The sequence below is a fragment of the Pimephales promelas genome, chromosome 22 (assembly GCF_988280905.1).
Source record: "Pimephales promelas chromosome 22, fPimPro1.hap1.1, whole genome shotgun sequence".
Classification (NCBI taxonomy): Eukaryota; Metazoa; Chordata; class Actinopteri; order Cypriniformes; family Leuciscidae; genus Pimephales; species Pimephales promelas.
Genome location: NC_142790.1, coordinates 2,695,129 through 2,710,635, shown reverse-complemented (window position 1 = coordinate 2,710,635; position 15,507 = coordinate 2,695,129). Strand labels below are relative to the sequence as shown.

The 15,507-nt window shown below is 36.9% G+C and overlaps 1 protein-coding gene across 4 annotated transcripts in view; it reads left to right on the top strand.

Annotated features, from left to right (window-relative positions):
• rreb1a (ras responsive element binding protein 1a) overlaps window positions 1-15,507 on the top strand; it is a 69,374-nt gene that overhangs the window by 42,435 nt on the left and 11,432 nt on the right. For 3 of the 4 annotated variants that reach the window (XM_039690546.2, XM_039690548.2, XM_039690549.2), the window contains 4 exons: window positions 6,073-6,162; window positions 6,335-6,498; window positions 13,625-13,775; window positions 13,851-14,008. In XM_039690546.2, coding sequence (XP_039546480.2) covers window positions 6,073-6,162; window positions 6,335-6,498; window positions 13,625-13,775; window positions 13,851-14,008 — 563 coding nt within the window. The remainder of the gene's footprint in view (window positions 1-6,072; window positions 6,163-6,334; window positions 6,499-13,624; window positions 13,776-13,850; window positions 14,009-15,507) is intronic. The other variant, XM_039690547.2, reaches the window with a different exon arrangement.

Genomic DNA, 15,507 nt, shown 5'->3' with positions numbered 1-15,507 from the left:
AAGACCCCACCGGGTACCACTCATCTCCACTACAAATAGGATAAAGAGGCGACAATTTGCAAGAGCTACCCAAAATTGGACAGTTGAAGACTGGAAAAATGTTGCCTGGTCGGATGAGTCTCGATTTCTGATGGTAGAGTCAGAATTTGGCGTAAACAGAATGAGAACATGGATCCATCATGCCTTGTTCCCACTGTGCAGGCTGGTGGTGGTGGTGTAATGGTGTGGGGGATGTTTTCTTGGCACACTTTAGTACCAATTGGGCATCGTTTAAATGCCACGGCCTACCTGAGCATTGTCTCTGACCATGTCCATCCCTTTATGGCCACCATGTCCCCATCCTCTGATGGCTACTTCCAGCAGGATAATGCACCATGTCACAAAGCTGGAATCACTTCAAATTGGTTTCTTGAACATGTCAATGAGTTGACTGTAGTAAAATGGCCGCCACAGTCACCAGATCTCAACCCAATAGAGCATCTTTGGGATGTGGTGGAACGGGAGCTTCGTGTCCTGGATGTGCATCCCACAAATCTCCATCAACTGCAAGATGCTATCCTATCAATATGGGCCAACATTTCTAAAGAATGCTTGTTGAATCAATGCCACGTAGAATTAAGGCAGTTCTGGAGGCGAAACACAGTATTAGTGTGGTGTTCCTAATAATCCTTTAGGTGAGTGTATGTGTTTGTTTATAAAATAGAAGGAAAGCAATGAATTACGTTTCTATATTTTTATAAATGTTTCTTAGTATTTTGTGCCACAGATGCAGTGTTGATGTCCTTTTATTGGAAACAAGAACTGTTTGGGTTTCTAAAACTGAAGATATATTTATGATCCAAACTCAACCCTGAATTTCTAGCTCATGCTGACTTGCTCCCCAAATGAGCCAATCAGACGAGCCTTGGCTGCATTCCAATTAGCATACTTCTACTAAACCAAAGTTTGTACTTTACTGCTGTTGAGAAAGTTGATAGTTTTGAGTTTGTAATGACACAGTATGACACTGAGACTTACTACCCTGTTATTGTTTGTGTTTGCATACAAGTTTTAAAATCTAGCTATATCCATTACCTTAAAATCCATTGTTAATTTTAGGATAATACACTCCACTGTCATCCTTTCACATTTGACATACTATTTTTAATTTACTAAAATGGAAAATGCAACACACTAATCCTAATAATACAGCACTAAATAATGAATAGCTGGTGCATATACAATCAAACCTTCAACATTTCTCACATTATCACAGTTTATTCACTATAGTTTAGAAAACGACACTCAGAGTTATCAAATCAGTTAATATTTATCTTGTTTTGTCTGTCCTTCTATCAGACTGTCTCACGAATGAATTAGGTTGAATATCTGTCAGCTGTTAAATTTAAGTACACAATTTGATTATACCAATTTAGCTCAACCAATTACAAAGCAATGCTTAATTTTATTCAGTCAGACATGGTCAGGTCAAAATGTCTGAATCATTTTTGGTCAAACTTTTTCTTTTCTTTGACTTGTAGTCACTGTATGAAGAATAATTGGGTATTATTTGTCACAGTTTACTTAATTTTGCAATCCTCACTTACATAAATTAACTGTAGTGTCCTAAAAAATGATATCTGGTGTCTGAAATATCTGTCGTTTTTGTGGTTATAAAGTGGTGCAGGTGGGAAGGACTTTATGGATGCAGCATCCTGTTTTTACATGAAAAGTGACAAATGGTCTTCTGGCATCTCAATCCACCTTTTGTGCACATGTCTGCATCACATGGCTCCCATTACAGCATGCAATCCATCCCTTAACACTCCTGTGTGGGGCAACAGGTGTCACTTTTAACCCCTTAACACCCCTGTGGAAATCTGGGGGAAGTTTAGTCTCTAATGTTTTGGGTCCAAACCCCCCTTCCCCCTTTACAGAGTTTCCTTTACTCATCAGAGTGTTGTTCTTTTGGCATATTTACGTAGTCAAGTTCTGTCTGGAGGACAATAGCTGTAAAATCTCGTAGATTTGCTATAAAGGCTGTTAGTCATCTCTAGAGACCAGAATATAAATGTGAGGTTGGGATGTTTTAGTCGTTCACCTGGAGAGGCTGTAGCCTAGTTCTCAGGCCTCTTTCACTTCTTTTGAGGAAAAGTAAAGAAGCTTACTGTGAGTTGTGTAATTTACTGGATTAACTGAGCGTAAAGAGACGCGCCAAAGTACAGCACAAACAGGCTCAGACAGAACCGGTAAAAGAAGTTGCCAACAGGTGTTAGCTCTGGTGCACCTTATGAATTTTAATCAAGGGAAATTAAAGGAGTAGTTCACTTTAAAAAAAACTCGCCCCCATGTCATCCAAGATGTCCATGTCTTTCTTTCGTCAGTCGACATTTTGATGAAAACATTCCAAGATTTTTCTCCATATAATGGACTTCAATGGGGTCCAAAAGAGAGTTTCAGTGCAAACTGTTCAAAGGGCTTTAAACCACACCAGACGATGAATAAGGGTCTTTATCAAGCGAAACGATCGCTCGTTTAATAAAAAATATTAATGAGCGATCAAAAAAATAACAAAATGAACGAATCTTTTTTCGTCTCATTTGGTTCATTCAATGAACGAATTGACTCGGGAAAAGATTCGTTCATTTTAAACGAATGGAGAGTCACGAACGTGCATCACAGAACAGAGCAAGGCGAGCATTTGAGCTTATAAAACTTAAACTGTGTTATTTATTTATTAAATGAGCGATTCTTTCGCTTGATAAGACCCTTATTCATCGTCTGGAAACGTTTAAAGCCCTTTGAACGGTTTGCAGTTTGCACTGAAACTGTCTTTTGGACCTTGAACCGTTTGGACCCCATTGAAGTCCATTATATGGAGAAAAATCCTGTAATGTTTTCATCAAAAACCTTAATTTCTTTTCGACTAAAGAAAGAAAGACACGGACATCTTGGATGACATGGGGGTGAGTAAATTATCAGCAAAAGTTTTTTTTTTTTTAAAGTGAACTACTCCTTTAATTACATCCACTTTTTAAATCAATCGGTGATAATCTTTGGAAGTTTATTTTTTTATACTCTACCATCTCTTCTGCTCACCAAGTCTGCGTTAATTTGATCAAAAACAGTAAAAACTGTAATATTGTGAGATACATTTGATTATATAGTAAATGTCATTTATTCCTGTGATGAAAGCTGTATTTTCAGCATCACTACTCCAGTCTTCAGTGTCACATGATCCTTCAGAAATCACTCTAATATGATGATCTGATGCTCAAGAAACATGATTATCAATCTTGTAATCAATCAGTTGTGCTGATTCATATTATTGTAAAAAACAACATTTTGAATCAAACAAACAGAATTTATTTGAAAAAGAAGTTACTTGTAATCAATTTAATGTGTCCTTGCTGAAGTGTTTTACATTTCGTGTCAATGTCAATGTCATCTTTATTTGTATAGCACTATTAAAACAACACAAGTTGACCAATGTGCTTTACATTCTCACTGTAAAATAAAATAGAGACATACTATAGTAATGCTTACTATAAGATGAATAAGCCATGGCAAACAGATATGTCTTAAGTTGTGCTTTAAAAGCACAACTTAACTTCCCCAGCCTTTTTGTCCAGAGTGTAATAATAGCGGTGCAATAACACATTTTATGACCTATGAACTTTAATCAGGACAGTATTGTAGCGATTACATGAATGAGACTTCCTTCTATGATGAAACTATTACTCTCAATTAAGGTCTCCTCATAACATGCTGAATGTCATGTTATAAACACGGTCCGCTTTAGCAATCGTCTGGTCCTGAACTGAAGCCAAGCGAGTCATGGAAGGAAAGCAAGCGCTGCGCAAAACGTGCCGTCAGAGGAAAAGGAAGTGCTCGTTTCTTCCTAGAGATGTTTTTGAAGATCCCAGTCTAGTTGAACCGCTCTGTGTTCGTAGAGCATGTGGGCGTCTATTCAGAGCTGGATTAGTGACTCATGCGCCTTCCCTGTTTTTATATGTATTATGAGATATCTACACTTATTGTATGACATCATATCGGGCATTCTGTCATGTGACGGCATCAGATCTGTTAGTACAGGAACTGTTCTCCCTGAATGGGACCGGGCCGTTATGTTCAGTTGGTGTGTCGTACGAGAGGAAGAGTGTGTGTGTGTGTGTGTGGTGTCAGTTTACAGATTTCCACTCAAGGTGAAAGAAGAAGCGGTTCTCACTCCGTCAAGATGCTTTTCTTGAAATACACAAACTCCCACATTAAAAACACAGATGATCTTCTGATTCACGGTTGTGGTCCATATTTAAAAGACTGTATTCTGGTGTCTGTGAAGCAGTGACTGATGTAGCTCTGAGCAAGTGTTTATTTAACAGAGTGAATTTAGCTCAGTATCTCACACACACAACATGTTCTGACAAGACATTCAAGGTCAGAAGACAAGGCCTCACTCCCTGCCTCCTGCATATGGGCTTTTACCCACGCTCTTAACGATGGCATTTGGGGTTTATACGGAGAGACTGCCTTGAAGGATTAGATTTATTCATTTTTCTGATGTTTTGTGGCTTTTAGCTTTGAGGTTAATCTACTCTACACTCTTAAAATAAAGTTTTTTTTTTTATTGGCATTGATGGTTCAGTGAAGACACTTTAGCATCTGTGGAATATTTCCATTGCACTGAAGTTTCTATATAGTGAAAAAATAAAGTTCTTTAATTGAATTTTTAATAAGAAAGATAAATGGTTATTTTAAGAACTGAACACTTGTATGTTCTTGAAGGAGTAGTTCACTTTTAAAAAAAACTCAACTCACCCCCATGTCATCCAAGATGTCCACGTCTTTCTTTCTTCAGTCGAAAAGAAATTAAGGTTTTTGATGAAAATATTCCATATAATGGACTTCAATGGGAACCAAACGGTTCAAGGTCCAAAAGAGACTTTCCGTGCAAACTGTTCAAAGGCCTTTAAACGATTCCAGACGATGAATAAGGGAATGAATCTTATCTAGGACTCATGACGCAAAAAAAGATTTGTTCATTTTGATGAACGAGTTCGAACAGGAGAGTCACATACGCTCATCACAGAACAGAGCAAGGCGAGCATTTGAGCTTATAAAACTTAAACTTTGTTATTTATTTATTAAATGAGGGATCGTTTCGCTTGATAAGACCCTTATTCATCGTCTGGAATCATTTAAAGCCCTTTGAACAGTTTGCACTGAAAATGTCTTTTGGACCTTGAACCGTTTGGTTCCCATTGAAGTCCATTATATGGAGAAAAATCCTGCAATGTTTTCATCAAAAACCTTAATTTCTTTTCGACTGAAGAAAGAAAGACATGGACATCTTGGATGGGGGTGAGTTATTATCAGCAAATTATCAGCAAAAGTTTTTTTTAAATGTGAACTGCTCCTTTAATGGCATCACTGCAAAAACACCCTTTTGGGACCCTCATTTTTAAGAGTGTCCAGTTCAAAAGTTTTTGTAAAGAAATTAATTTTGTTTTATTAAGCAAAGCCATATTAAAGTAATCAAATGGGACCATAAATGCATAAAAAGCCTGTGTTCTGTGTCGGTTTCCACAAAAATATGAAGCAGCACAACTTTTTTCAACATTGATAATAATCGGTAATGTTTCTTGAGCATCAGATCATCATATTAGAGTGAGTTCTGAAGGATCATGTGACACTGAAGACTGGAGTAATGATGCTGAAAATTGCGTCAAATTGATTTGAAAATTCATCTTTGCCATCTTTGCCCTATTTTATCTTATTTTAGATTCTAATGTTTCACCAATATTACTGTTTTTACTGTTTTTGATCTAATAAATGCAGCCTTGGTGAGCCCAAGCTATTTCAAAAACATCAAAATGTTACTGGTGTAAATCTTTGGCAGATATACTCCTGAAATATTTGTTTTTAAACACTCTGGTGTGTATCCGAGTCCTGAAAACAGCTTTCGTGCCAACCAGACATCAGGTTTGCGTCCGCACCAAATCTCCGCTGTGAAATTGCCTTAAAACCCCGTTTGTCACATAATATAACATGTACACTCATGCAGACATTTTGCCTTGTAAACATTTGTTTCAGGAAGCCAAAGATGACAGCGGGTTACTTGTCTGTCCGCTGTGTGACAAAGGCTTTCAGACCCAACACCAGCTCACCATGCACATCCGCCAGGTAACACACACACACACCTCATGTGTTTATTCATACCTGTTGATTCTGTCTGCAAAGATGAAGCGTCTGTCCCAAGTATTTTCTGAATATGCTTCGTCGGACAACCTGGGAGAGTTAGTCGAGACACTTGGCCTTCAGTGTTAGCTAGCTGACCCAAATTTCCTTTTTCCAGCACAACACGGACAGTGGGAATGCGGACCACTCTTGCAGCATCTGCGGCAAGTCTCTGAGCTCGGCTAGCTCTCTGGATCGGCACATGCTAGTGCATAGCGGAGAGAGACCCTACAAATGTAGTGTGTGCCATCAGACTTTCACCACCAATGGCAACATGCACAGGTGAGTCTTACTTTTTAAACTAAATTATTTGCATTTTGCTGCAATGGAGCCGATATGTGTCCCTAAGGTTGAAGATTTTGATTGGTACGCCAAGATTGATCTTGTTTTAACAGGAGATTGCCTTAAGATGACATGACACTACATTTATTTTCTATAATGTAATGATTTTTTGAGGAATATTGAAGATTCAGTGGGAAATAACTGGATTTTTACATTGGGAAGTAATTAGATTCCAATAGCGTGTGAAGATTTTTAGTTGATTATTTATTAGGGCTGTCAAACGATTAATCGCGATTAATCGCATCCAAAATAAAAGTTTGTGTTTACATAATATATGTGGGTGCACTGTGTATAATTATTTATATATATATATATATAAATACACACATATGCTTGTATATATTTAAGAAATATTTTCATGTATATAGATTTATATATAATTTATATTGTATATAAATATAATTTTTTTATATATAAATAAAAAAAAATTCTTAAATATACATGCATTTGTGTGCATTTGTATATATAAAATAATTATACACAGTGCACCCACATATATTGTGTAAACACAAACTTTTCTTTTGGATGCGATTAATCGCGATTAATCGTTTGATAGCCCTATTATTTATTGATTATTTTACTCTAAACTTTTTAAATGCTTTTTTAAAATTTAAGTCATACTGATGAATTGTGCATTTATTTAGAGAGTTAATTTTAGGGCTGTGAAACGATTAATCGCATCCAAAATGAAAGTTTGTTTTTACATAATATATGTGGATGCAATGTGTATAATTATTTTATATATATATATATATATATATATATATATATATATATATATATATATATATATATATATATATATATATTAGGGCCGTGCAAAAGTTAATTGCGATTAATCGCATCCAAAATAAAAGTCTGTGTTTACATATATATTTGTGTGTGCTGTATATAATTATTTTGTATATATAAATACACACACATACATGTATATGTTTAAGAAAATGTGTTATTCCTATATAAAATATTTATATTTATATAATATAGATTATGTATTTATATATATATACAGAATTTAAGAGCAAATAATTCTTAAATATATGCATGCATGCATAGGTATTTATATATACAAAATAATTATATACAGCACACTCAAATATATTATGTAAAACAGACTTTTATTTTGGATGCGATTAATCGCAATTAACTTTTGCACAGCCCTAAATATATATATAAATACACACACATGCTTGTATATATTTAAGAAATATTTTAATGTATATACTGTATATAGATTTATATATAATTTATATTGTATATAAATATAAATTTTTATATATATATATATATATATATATATATATATATATATAAAACAGTTTTTTTCTTAAATATACATGCATGTGTGTATTTATATATATATACAAAATAATTATACACACTACACTACACACATATGTTATGTAAACACAAACTTTTATTTTGGATGCGATTAATCGTGATTAATCGTTTCACAGTCTTAGTTAATTTTGATTTCATGCTGACTTTTAGCTAATAGTGTAATTATCCACTTATTATTTTGACTGGTTTTAGTGTATAATTTCATACACACAGACACACACCTTTGAGAATGGTTGACTATTCAGTTTCAGCGTGTCTTAAATGCAGTTGTAGATAGCTGTGAGGTAGATGTGTCACTGTTTATGTGTGTGATTTAAGAGAAGGGAGATGTGCAGGAGGAGCATGGCCATCCGCCCTAATGTGTCGTCATACCTTCTGCTTAAACACTCAACAATGAGCTGTAATCCCAAGCGTGGATTACAGCGGATTTTATATGTTTGTGAGCAAGCAAAATAAGTCATATGCAGTTATTTTATTCCTTAATTGCTTTCATGCTGATCCAAATTTAAAACTAGGAGACCCAAGGGTAATCAGATATTTGCATGAAGATATGTGACACACACCACCGTGAGATAGGGTGTTCTGGGTTGTTGCTCCGGAACAGAACATTCAGATCTGTGTTGGCGGTCCGGTACGAAACAGTCTTTTCAACCACACAGTATCATCATTTCCATGCTACAAATATGCAGAAGAACTTGGATTGAAGTTTATAGTTGGGATATAAACACTGATGCCTCCCTCAAAATGGAGTAAATCACCTTTTGAAAGTAACATAGCGCTTCAAATAACGATTGTATCGATTGCATCGTTACGCCACCAAAATGCGTTTTTCTCAACAAATGCTGATTCATCCAGAAATGAAACAAGTGAAGTGTTTATGAGCGAGTAATTGAATTATTAACTTAAACTAGGACTGCATTAATCAAAATCAAACGCCACTGGATTTATAAACAGAAGTTTGAAACGCTTTAAGCCTTTTTCATGATGATAAAGTGTGTTTATACTTTAATGCTAATCGACATGGCCTTTATCACTGTATAGCATACTATGAAATAATATGTTGTGTGCCTTATTCTGTGTGAGAAGCCACATCATCACACAGAAGGATGCTCAACTGTCGTTATGAAGTGAGTTTGGAGTAAGACATGTTAATAGAGTAGTTCACTTTTAAAAACAACTTTTGCTGATAATTTACTCACCCCCATGTCATCCAAGATGTCCATGTCTTTCTTTCTTCAGTCGAAAAGAAATTAAGGTTTTTGATGAAAACATTCCAGGATTTTTTTCTTTTCTCCATATAATGGACTTCAATGGGAACCAAACGGTTCAAAGTCAAGTCAAATATATTTATATAGCGCTTTTCACAATACAGATTGTATCAAACGATGAATAAGGGTCTTATCTCGGACCAAGTCATGACTCGAAAAAAGATTTGTTCATTTTGATGAACGAGTTCGAACAGGAGAGTCACGAACGTGCGTCACAGAACAGAGCAAGGCGAGCATTTGAGCTTATAAAACTTAAACTTTGTTATTTATTTTTTTAAATGAGCGATCGTTTCGCTTGATAAGACCCTTATTCATCGTCTGGAATCGTTTAAAGCCCGTTGAACAGTTTGCACTGAAACTCTCGTTTGGACCTTGAACCATTTGGACCCCATTGAAGTCCATTATATGGAGAAAAATGCTGGAAAACCCTTAATTTCTTTTCGACTGAAGGAATAAAGACATGGACATCTTGGATGACATGGGGGTGAGTAAATTATCAGCAGAAGTTTTTTTTAAAAGTGAACTACTCCTTTAAATGTTGTCTTTTGCGTGTTGCTTTTTCAATTGCACATTATAAGCGACTCAAATTCACAATGCTTTCAGACGGAGCATTAATCATTTGCTACCGATTATGCTTCACTAACAAGCTGCATAAAAAAAACAATCGCAACATTTGCGATTTCGGTTTAATTGGGAATGGGATTTCATGTCAATTCGTTTAATCGTGCAGCTCTATTTTTTTTTTAAATAAATAATTCAGATTCATTCATTTTTAAATAGACTGCAGCAATTAACGTGTCAGAACCTCTAGTCATTTAAAAATAAAAATAAAAATTTTAGCTGCCTGTTCAGGAACGTGTTTGAAACTGAAAATATCTCGATTCTCAGTTTATCTAGAATCGTGCAGCTCTAATGTAATCATATGCTGTGCTAATTACATTAAATGTTTGTACACGTTAAATAGAAAATATTAAACATAATTTATTTTTGACAGCCCTAATAATTTGAGAAGTTGTATTCTCAACTATATGCTGTTTTTTTCTGTTTTTTAAGAGAAGTGAAAGCTTGTTGGTTGATTGCATCCTTAAGGCCTCGGGCTCTGCGTTGAAGAGTTGCCCAGAGGATGAGTGTGCCACGAAGATAAATGAAAAGGCGTTGGTTTGTTTTTCGTATGTTGTTGGTCATACACTAGTGTCACCACTGGGGTTTGTCAGCTATGTAGCTCTTGTTTAAGGAGAGCGAGAGAGTTGCAGGAAGCGAATGGTGACTTTAAAACACCTCCCCCACTTTAGGTCATGGTATCTTCTTCTCCCAGCAGGCCTTGCTGATGGAGGAGGTAAACATGAACTTCCTCCTAAGGTTGTGGAGGTTGATGGTGAAGAGCATATGGGGAATCCGTGTGGACAGCTCTTAGTATGTTGTTAAAGGCCTGCGGGGTAGGATGGCTTGTTATCTGGTAGTAAGCAGAAGTAAAGTGAAATTGTACCACCGTCCGTCCTTTGATATGCGTGGAATGTGCTGTGGCGGATGTGAAGGGAATCTGGATTTACTACATCAGCTGTTACTGTCCTAATAACATTTCCTTGTGTCTAATCTGTTAATTTTGATGAGTATAAAGAAAATGTAAAGACTGTCGCACACTGCTAGTGTGGAGTTGGGTGGTTGCTAGGGTGTTCTGGGTGGTTACGTACTAATTGTAATATTTTATTTACTTTCACTGTTGTAATCTTACAAGCAAAACTTCCCATCACGTACGTCTTTAGCACAAACAGTGCTTGCCAAAGTTTAATTGTGATTTGTAATGAATTACATAACGTATGTTTGAATTTTTTTTTTTTTTTGCTCATTGTATTCATGAGCAGTGTGTGTGTTTTTTTCAGTGCTAAAATAAGTTAACTTAAGTCTCATGTATGACCAAGGAAGTTGTCCATGTAGTTGGCAAGGAATCAGCCATCTTGTGCCAAAGCATCACATGGTTGGGGGGGTTGGGCTGGGAGGAGGAGGAGGAGGAGGAGGGAGTCGCTGTTGTCATGGAGAAAGGTCACAACTTCACAGAAGAGAGTCAAAGTGCGTTCTGATTGGCTGCTTTTATTTGCTTTAACTCCTTCAGTCTTAGCCACTCCACTGAACAGCCATAGGTTTAAAGGGGTGCCCTTGCTTTGACATTGCTTGAAAAAGACGTAACTTTCTGACACCACAGCGCCCTCTGTCTGTGCTCTGCGGGAACACCGTGGAATGATTGCGTTGGATTGGATGGAATGAACCTGTTTATGCATCAACAAGTTTTATGATCCTTTACAGATTAGCCAGCCTGCTCATGAAATGTCCATATTGACATCCTTCATTCAAGGACAGGAAACTTTGAGAGAAAAAAAAAACGTTACCACCACATTACTCATTGCAATTTAAATGAAACTGTTCTGCATGACTCAGATTCAGTCATATCCACTGACAAATACTCATTTTTGCTTGTTTATAGTAATAAGTTGTCATCCTGTGTATGAGGTTACAGTGGTGGCGATTTCCATCCAATCACAGTTTGCTGACTTGGCATTGTTGGTTTTCTGTGATTGGTCAAAGGCAAGGTCAGAGTCCAGAGCAGAGAGTCAGATCCTCACACGAGTGTCCGACATGCTGCTTGCTATTAATAAACCACTGACTGCAGAGTGAAAACTGAGACCTGCAAGACCATGGGATGTCTGACCTTTTTTACACTTCCACATGCAAAGTACTTTCACAAGAAAAACTTTTATAGGCACACTGATGTAAACTTTGGATGGAGCAGACATGTCTAATTGAAATGTAATCTTTGATTGCACCATAAATATAAAGCCTTTTGTCTATTATTTTAGCCAACAGTGGGTTTGAAGCTATTACTTAAAGGGATACTCCACTTTTTTTGGAGATAGGCTCATTTTACCACTCCCCCAGGGTTAAACAGTTGGGTTTTACCATTTTCGAACGTATTCAGATGATTTTTTTTTTTATATTTAGAAGAATATCAGTAACCAGACAGTTTCTGGTCTCATTGACTTCCATAGTATATTTTCTTCCTACTATGGAAGTCAATGAGACCAGAAACTGATGGGTTACTGACATTGAAATATCAGAAAACCGGCTGAATGGATTTGAAAACGGTAAAACTCAACTGTTTTACTCTGGGGGAGTGGTAAACTTGACTTGACTTGACTTGATTTAACAGACTTTGTCATTCATAATACAACAAGTGTATACAGAACGAAATTTCGTTTGCATAGGCCACAGTTTTTTTGCAGTTTCAATGCAGTATAAATAAACGTTCATCCCAAAAATATGGTGCAAAAAACTAATTATAATAAATAAATATATACCTATCAGAATGGAATAATTAATATACCATCTAAATATCTAGCTCAATACCTGACAGCAGTCAAAGTGTAAGACCAACAGTACTAAGTAATTATTTATCAGTGTTCAACAGTCTGATGGCTTGGGGGACCAAGCTGTTATAAAACCTGGAAAATGAGCCTATTTCCAAAAAAAAGTGGAGTATCCCTTTAAGTCAGGCATCCTGATTTCTTTGGGCCTCCACTTCCTTTGTGTAACCTCACTGGTTTCCTCAGAATCTCTCTAGAAAATAGAGGATCAACTCCTGCCCTCTCCATGCAACATTACCGCTCTCTTCCTCTGATCTCAACCCGCCATCTTGGACTCTACATATGCACATATAGAGTCTGCGGGATAATTGCAGGACTTTCCGGTCCATTAGCATCCTCCCATTACAGTCATTTCTGTTGGCTCCCAATGGGATGAACAGGGGTTCCTCTACCCTAAATTTCGAGAATATTATTCATTAATTACTCATCCAATCCCAAGCATTTTTCAGAGATCATAATCATTTGTGATGACCGCTAAATCTGACAGGTAGTTTAACAACACACAACATCCGGCTCTTTCAGTGGTCTACAAACCAGAAGGTTGGTGGTTCAATCCCCGGTTCCACCTGACCAAGTGTCGAGGTGTCCACGAGCAAGACATCTAACCACAGCTGCTCCCGACGAGCTGGATGACGCCTTGTATGGCTGACGCCGCTGTTTGTGTATGAATGTCAAGTCAAATATATTTATATAGGGCTTTTCACAATACAGATTGTATCAAAGCTGCTTCACAGTATCAATCAAGACAACATCACAGTGTATGTTTATTCATGAAAAAAGACAATCAAGATTGGTAGAGCTCAATGGTATGACGGGTCATTTAATTTGAATATTCCCAACTGAGCAAGCCAAAGGCAACAGTGGCAAGGAACCAAAAAACTCCATCAGATGACCCGATGGAGAAAAAAAAAAACCTTGTGTGAATGGGTGAATGTGAGGCAAAATGTAAAGCGCTTTGGTAGCCATTGGGTCTGTGAAAGCGCTATATAAATGCAGTCCTTTTACCATGCAATTTTAAAGGACTCTTTTATCTGTTTTCAGACACATGAAGATCCACGAGAAGGACTCTGCCGGCTCCATCCCCAGCAGTCCGACTCTGTCTCCACCTAAGCGGCGACGTCCCTCTGCAACCAAACGCAAACTAAACCCAGATGAAGACAGAGAGAAGACCGAGGAGCCGGCCAACAAAAAGGTAAGTGTGGATCCACCATCTTACCCAGTGCTACCTGCACCGCAGGACGGTGCTCTCAAATTAAGCTACAAATAGACCTGTGTTGTGCAGGTCCTGGAGGATAGTGGGGCAGATGAACAGAGTTTGAACAAAGGACAGGAGGAAGTCTTGGCCTGTCCTATCTGCTTCAAGAACCTCACATGCAGAAACGACTTTGACACCCACATGGAGACCCATCCCGACACTACACTGAGGTACAAACACATGCATCAGTATAGTACATGTATTGTTGTGAAGAGGCATGAGTTTATTTCAGGCTTAAAACAAAGGAATGTTTAGAGTTTGACAATGGGACAGTTCTGGCCCTTCCTACACTCAGTATATTATAGCTGTCCATTAAGCTCAGACAGGAATGTTGTCCCTTTTGTTCGAGGTGAGCGTTGTATTGCAGGGAGACGCCAGTAGCTGAGGCTTTAGGCTGGATCCTTGCAGTTGCTGGGAGATATGGTGGCATGCTTTGTGCTGGTATAGTCATAATTTAACACATCCGAATACAGAGGGGGCAACTCCTCTTGGTTATTAACTAGATAAGCAAGGGATTGTTTTTTTCAGCGGGATTTGCCTTTTGTTCAGATCGAAATCTTGTCTTACAGGTTTGGCCTTCTGAGTGTCAGAGCTTGGATTTTAAGCTAAATTTGTTTTGCTTATTGAAATGGTATGCTGAAATGTAGTTGGTTGAGTATGGAAGCTTGTTTCCTCCACTGAATTAAAAATAAAAAAATAATAATTGTGACTATCTCAAAATTGCGTGATATGAAGTCAGAATTGTGAGAAATAAAGTTGCAATTGCGAGATATAAAGTCAGAATTGCGAGATATAAAGTCAGAATTGCGAGATATTAAGTCAGAATTGCGAGATATTAAGTCAGAATTGCGAGATATTAAGTCAGAATTGCGAGACAAAGTCAGAATTGCGAGGCAAAGTCAGAATTGCGAGGCAAAGTCAGAATTGCGAGATATTAAGTCAGAATTGTGATATATAAAGTCAGAATTGTGATATAAAGTCAAAATTGTGAGATATAAAGTCAGAATTGTGAGATATAAAGTCAGAATTGCGGGACAAAGTCAGAATTGCGAGACACTAAGTCAGAATTGCGAGATATAAAGTCAAAATTGCGTGATAAAGTCTCACTTTTTTCTCACAATTGTGAGTTTACATCTCGCAATTCTGACTTTATAACACATAATTGCGAGTTATATGTCGGAATTTGCGAGTTTATATGTCGAAATTCTGACATCTTTTCTCAGAATTGTGAAATAAACTCGCAATTACGAGTTATCAGGCCAATTCTAAGGGAATAAAAAGACTTAACTTTTTTCCCCCTCAGAATGGTTTATATCTCACAATTCTGACTTTATATCTCACAATTCTGACTTTATATCTCGCAATTCTGACTTTCTATATCGCAATTCTGACTTTATATCTCACAATTCTGACTTTATATCACGCAATTCTGACTTTATATCTCGCAATTTTGACTTTATATCTCGCAATTCTGACTTTATCTCACAATTCTGACTTTATATCTCGCAATTCTGACTTTATATCTCACAATTCTGACTTTATATCTCACAATTCTGACTTTATATCTCGCAATTCTGACTTTATATCTCACAATTCTGACTTTATATCTCACAATTCTGACTTTATATCTCGCAATTCTGACTTTATATCTCGCAATTCTGACTTTATA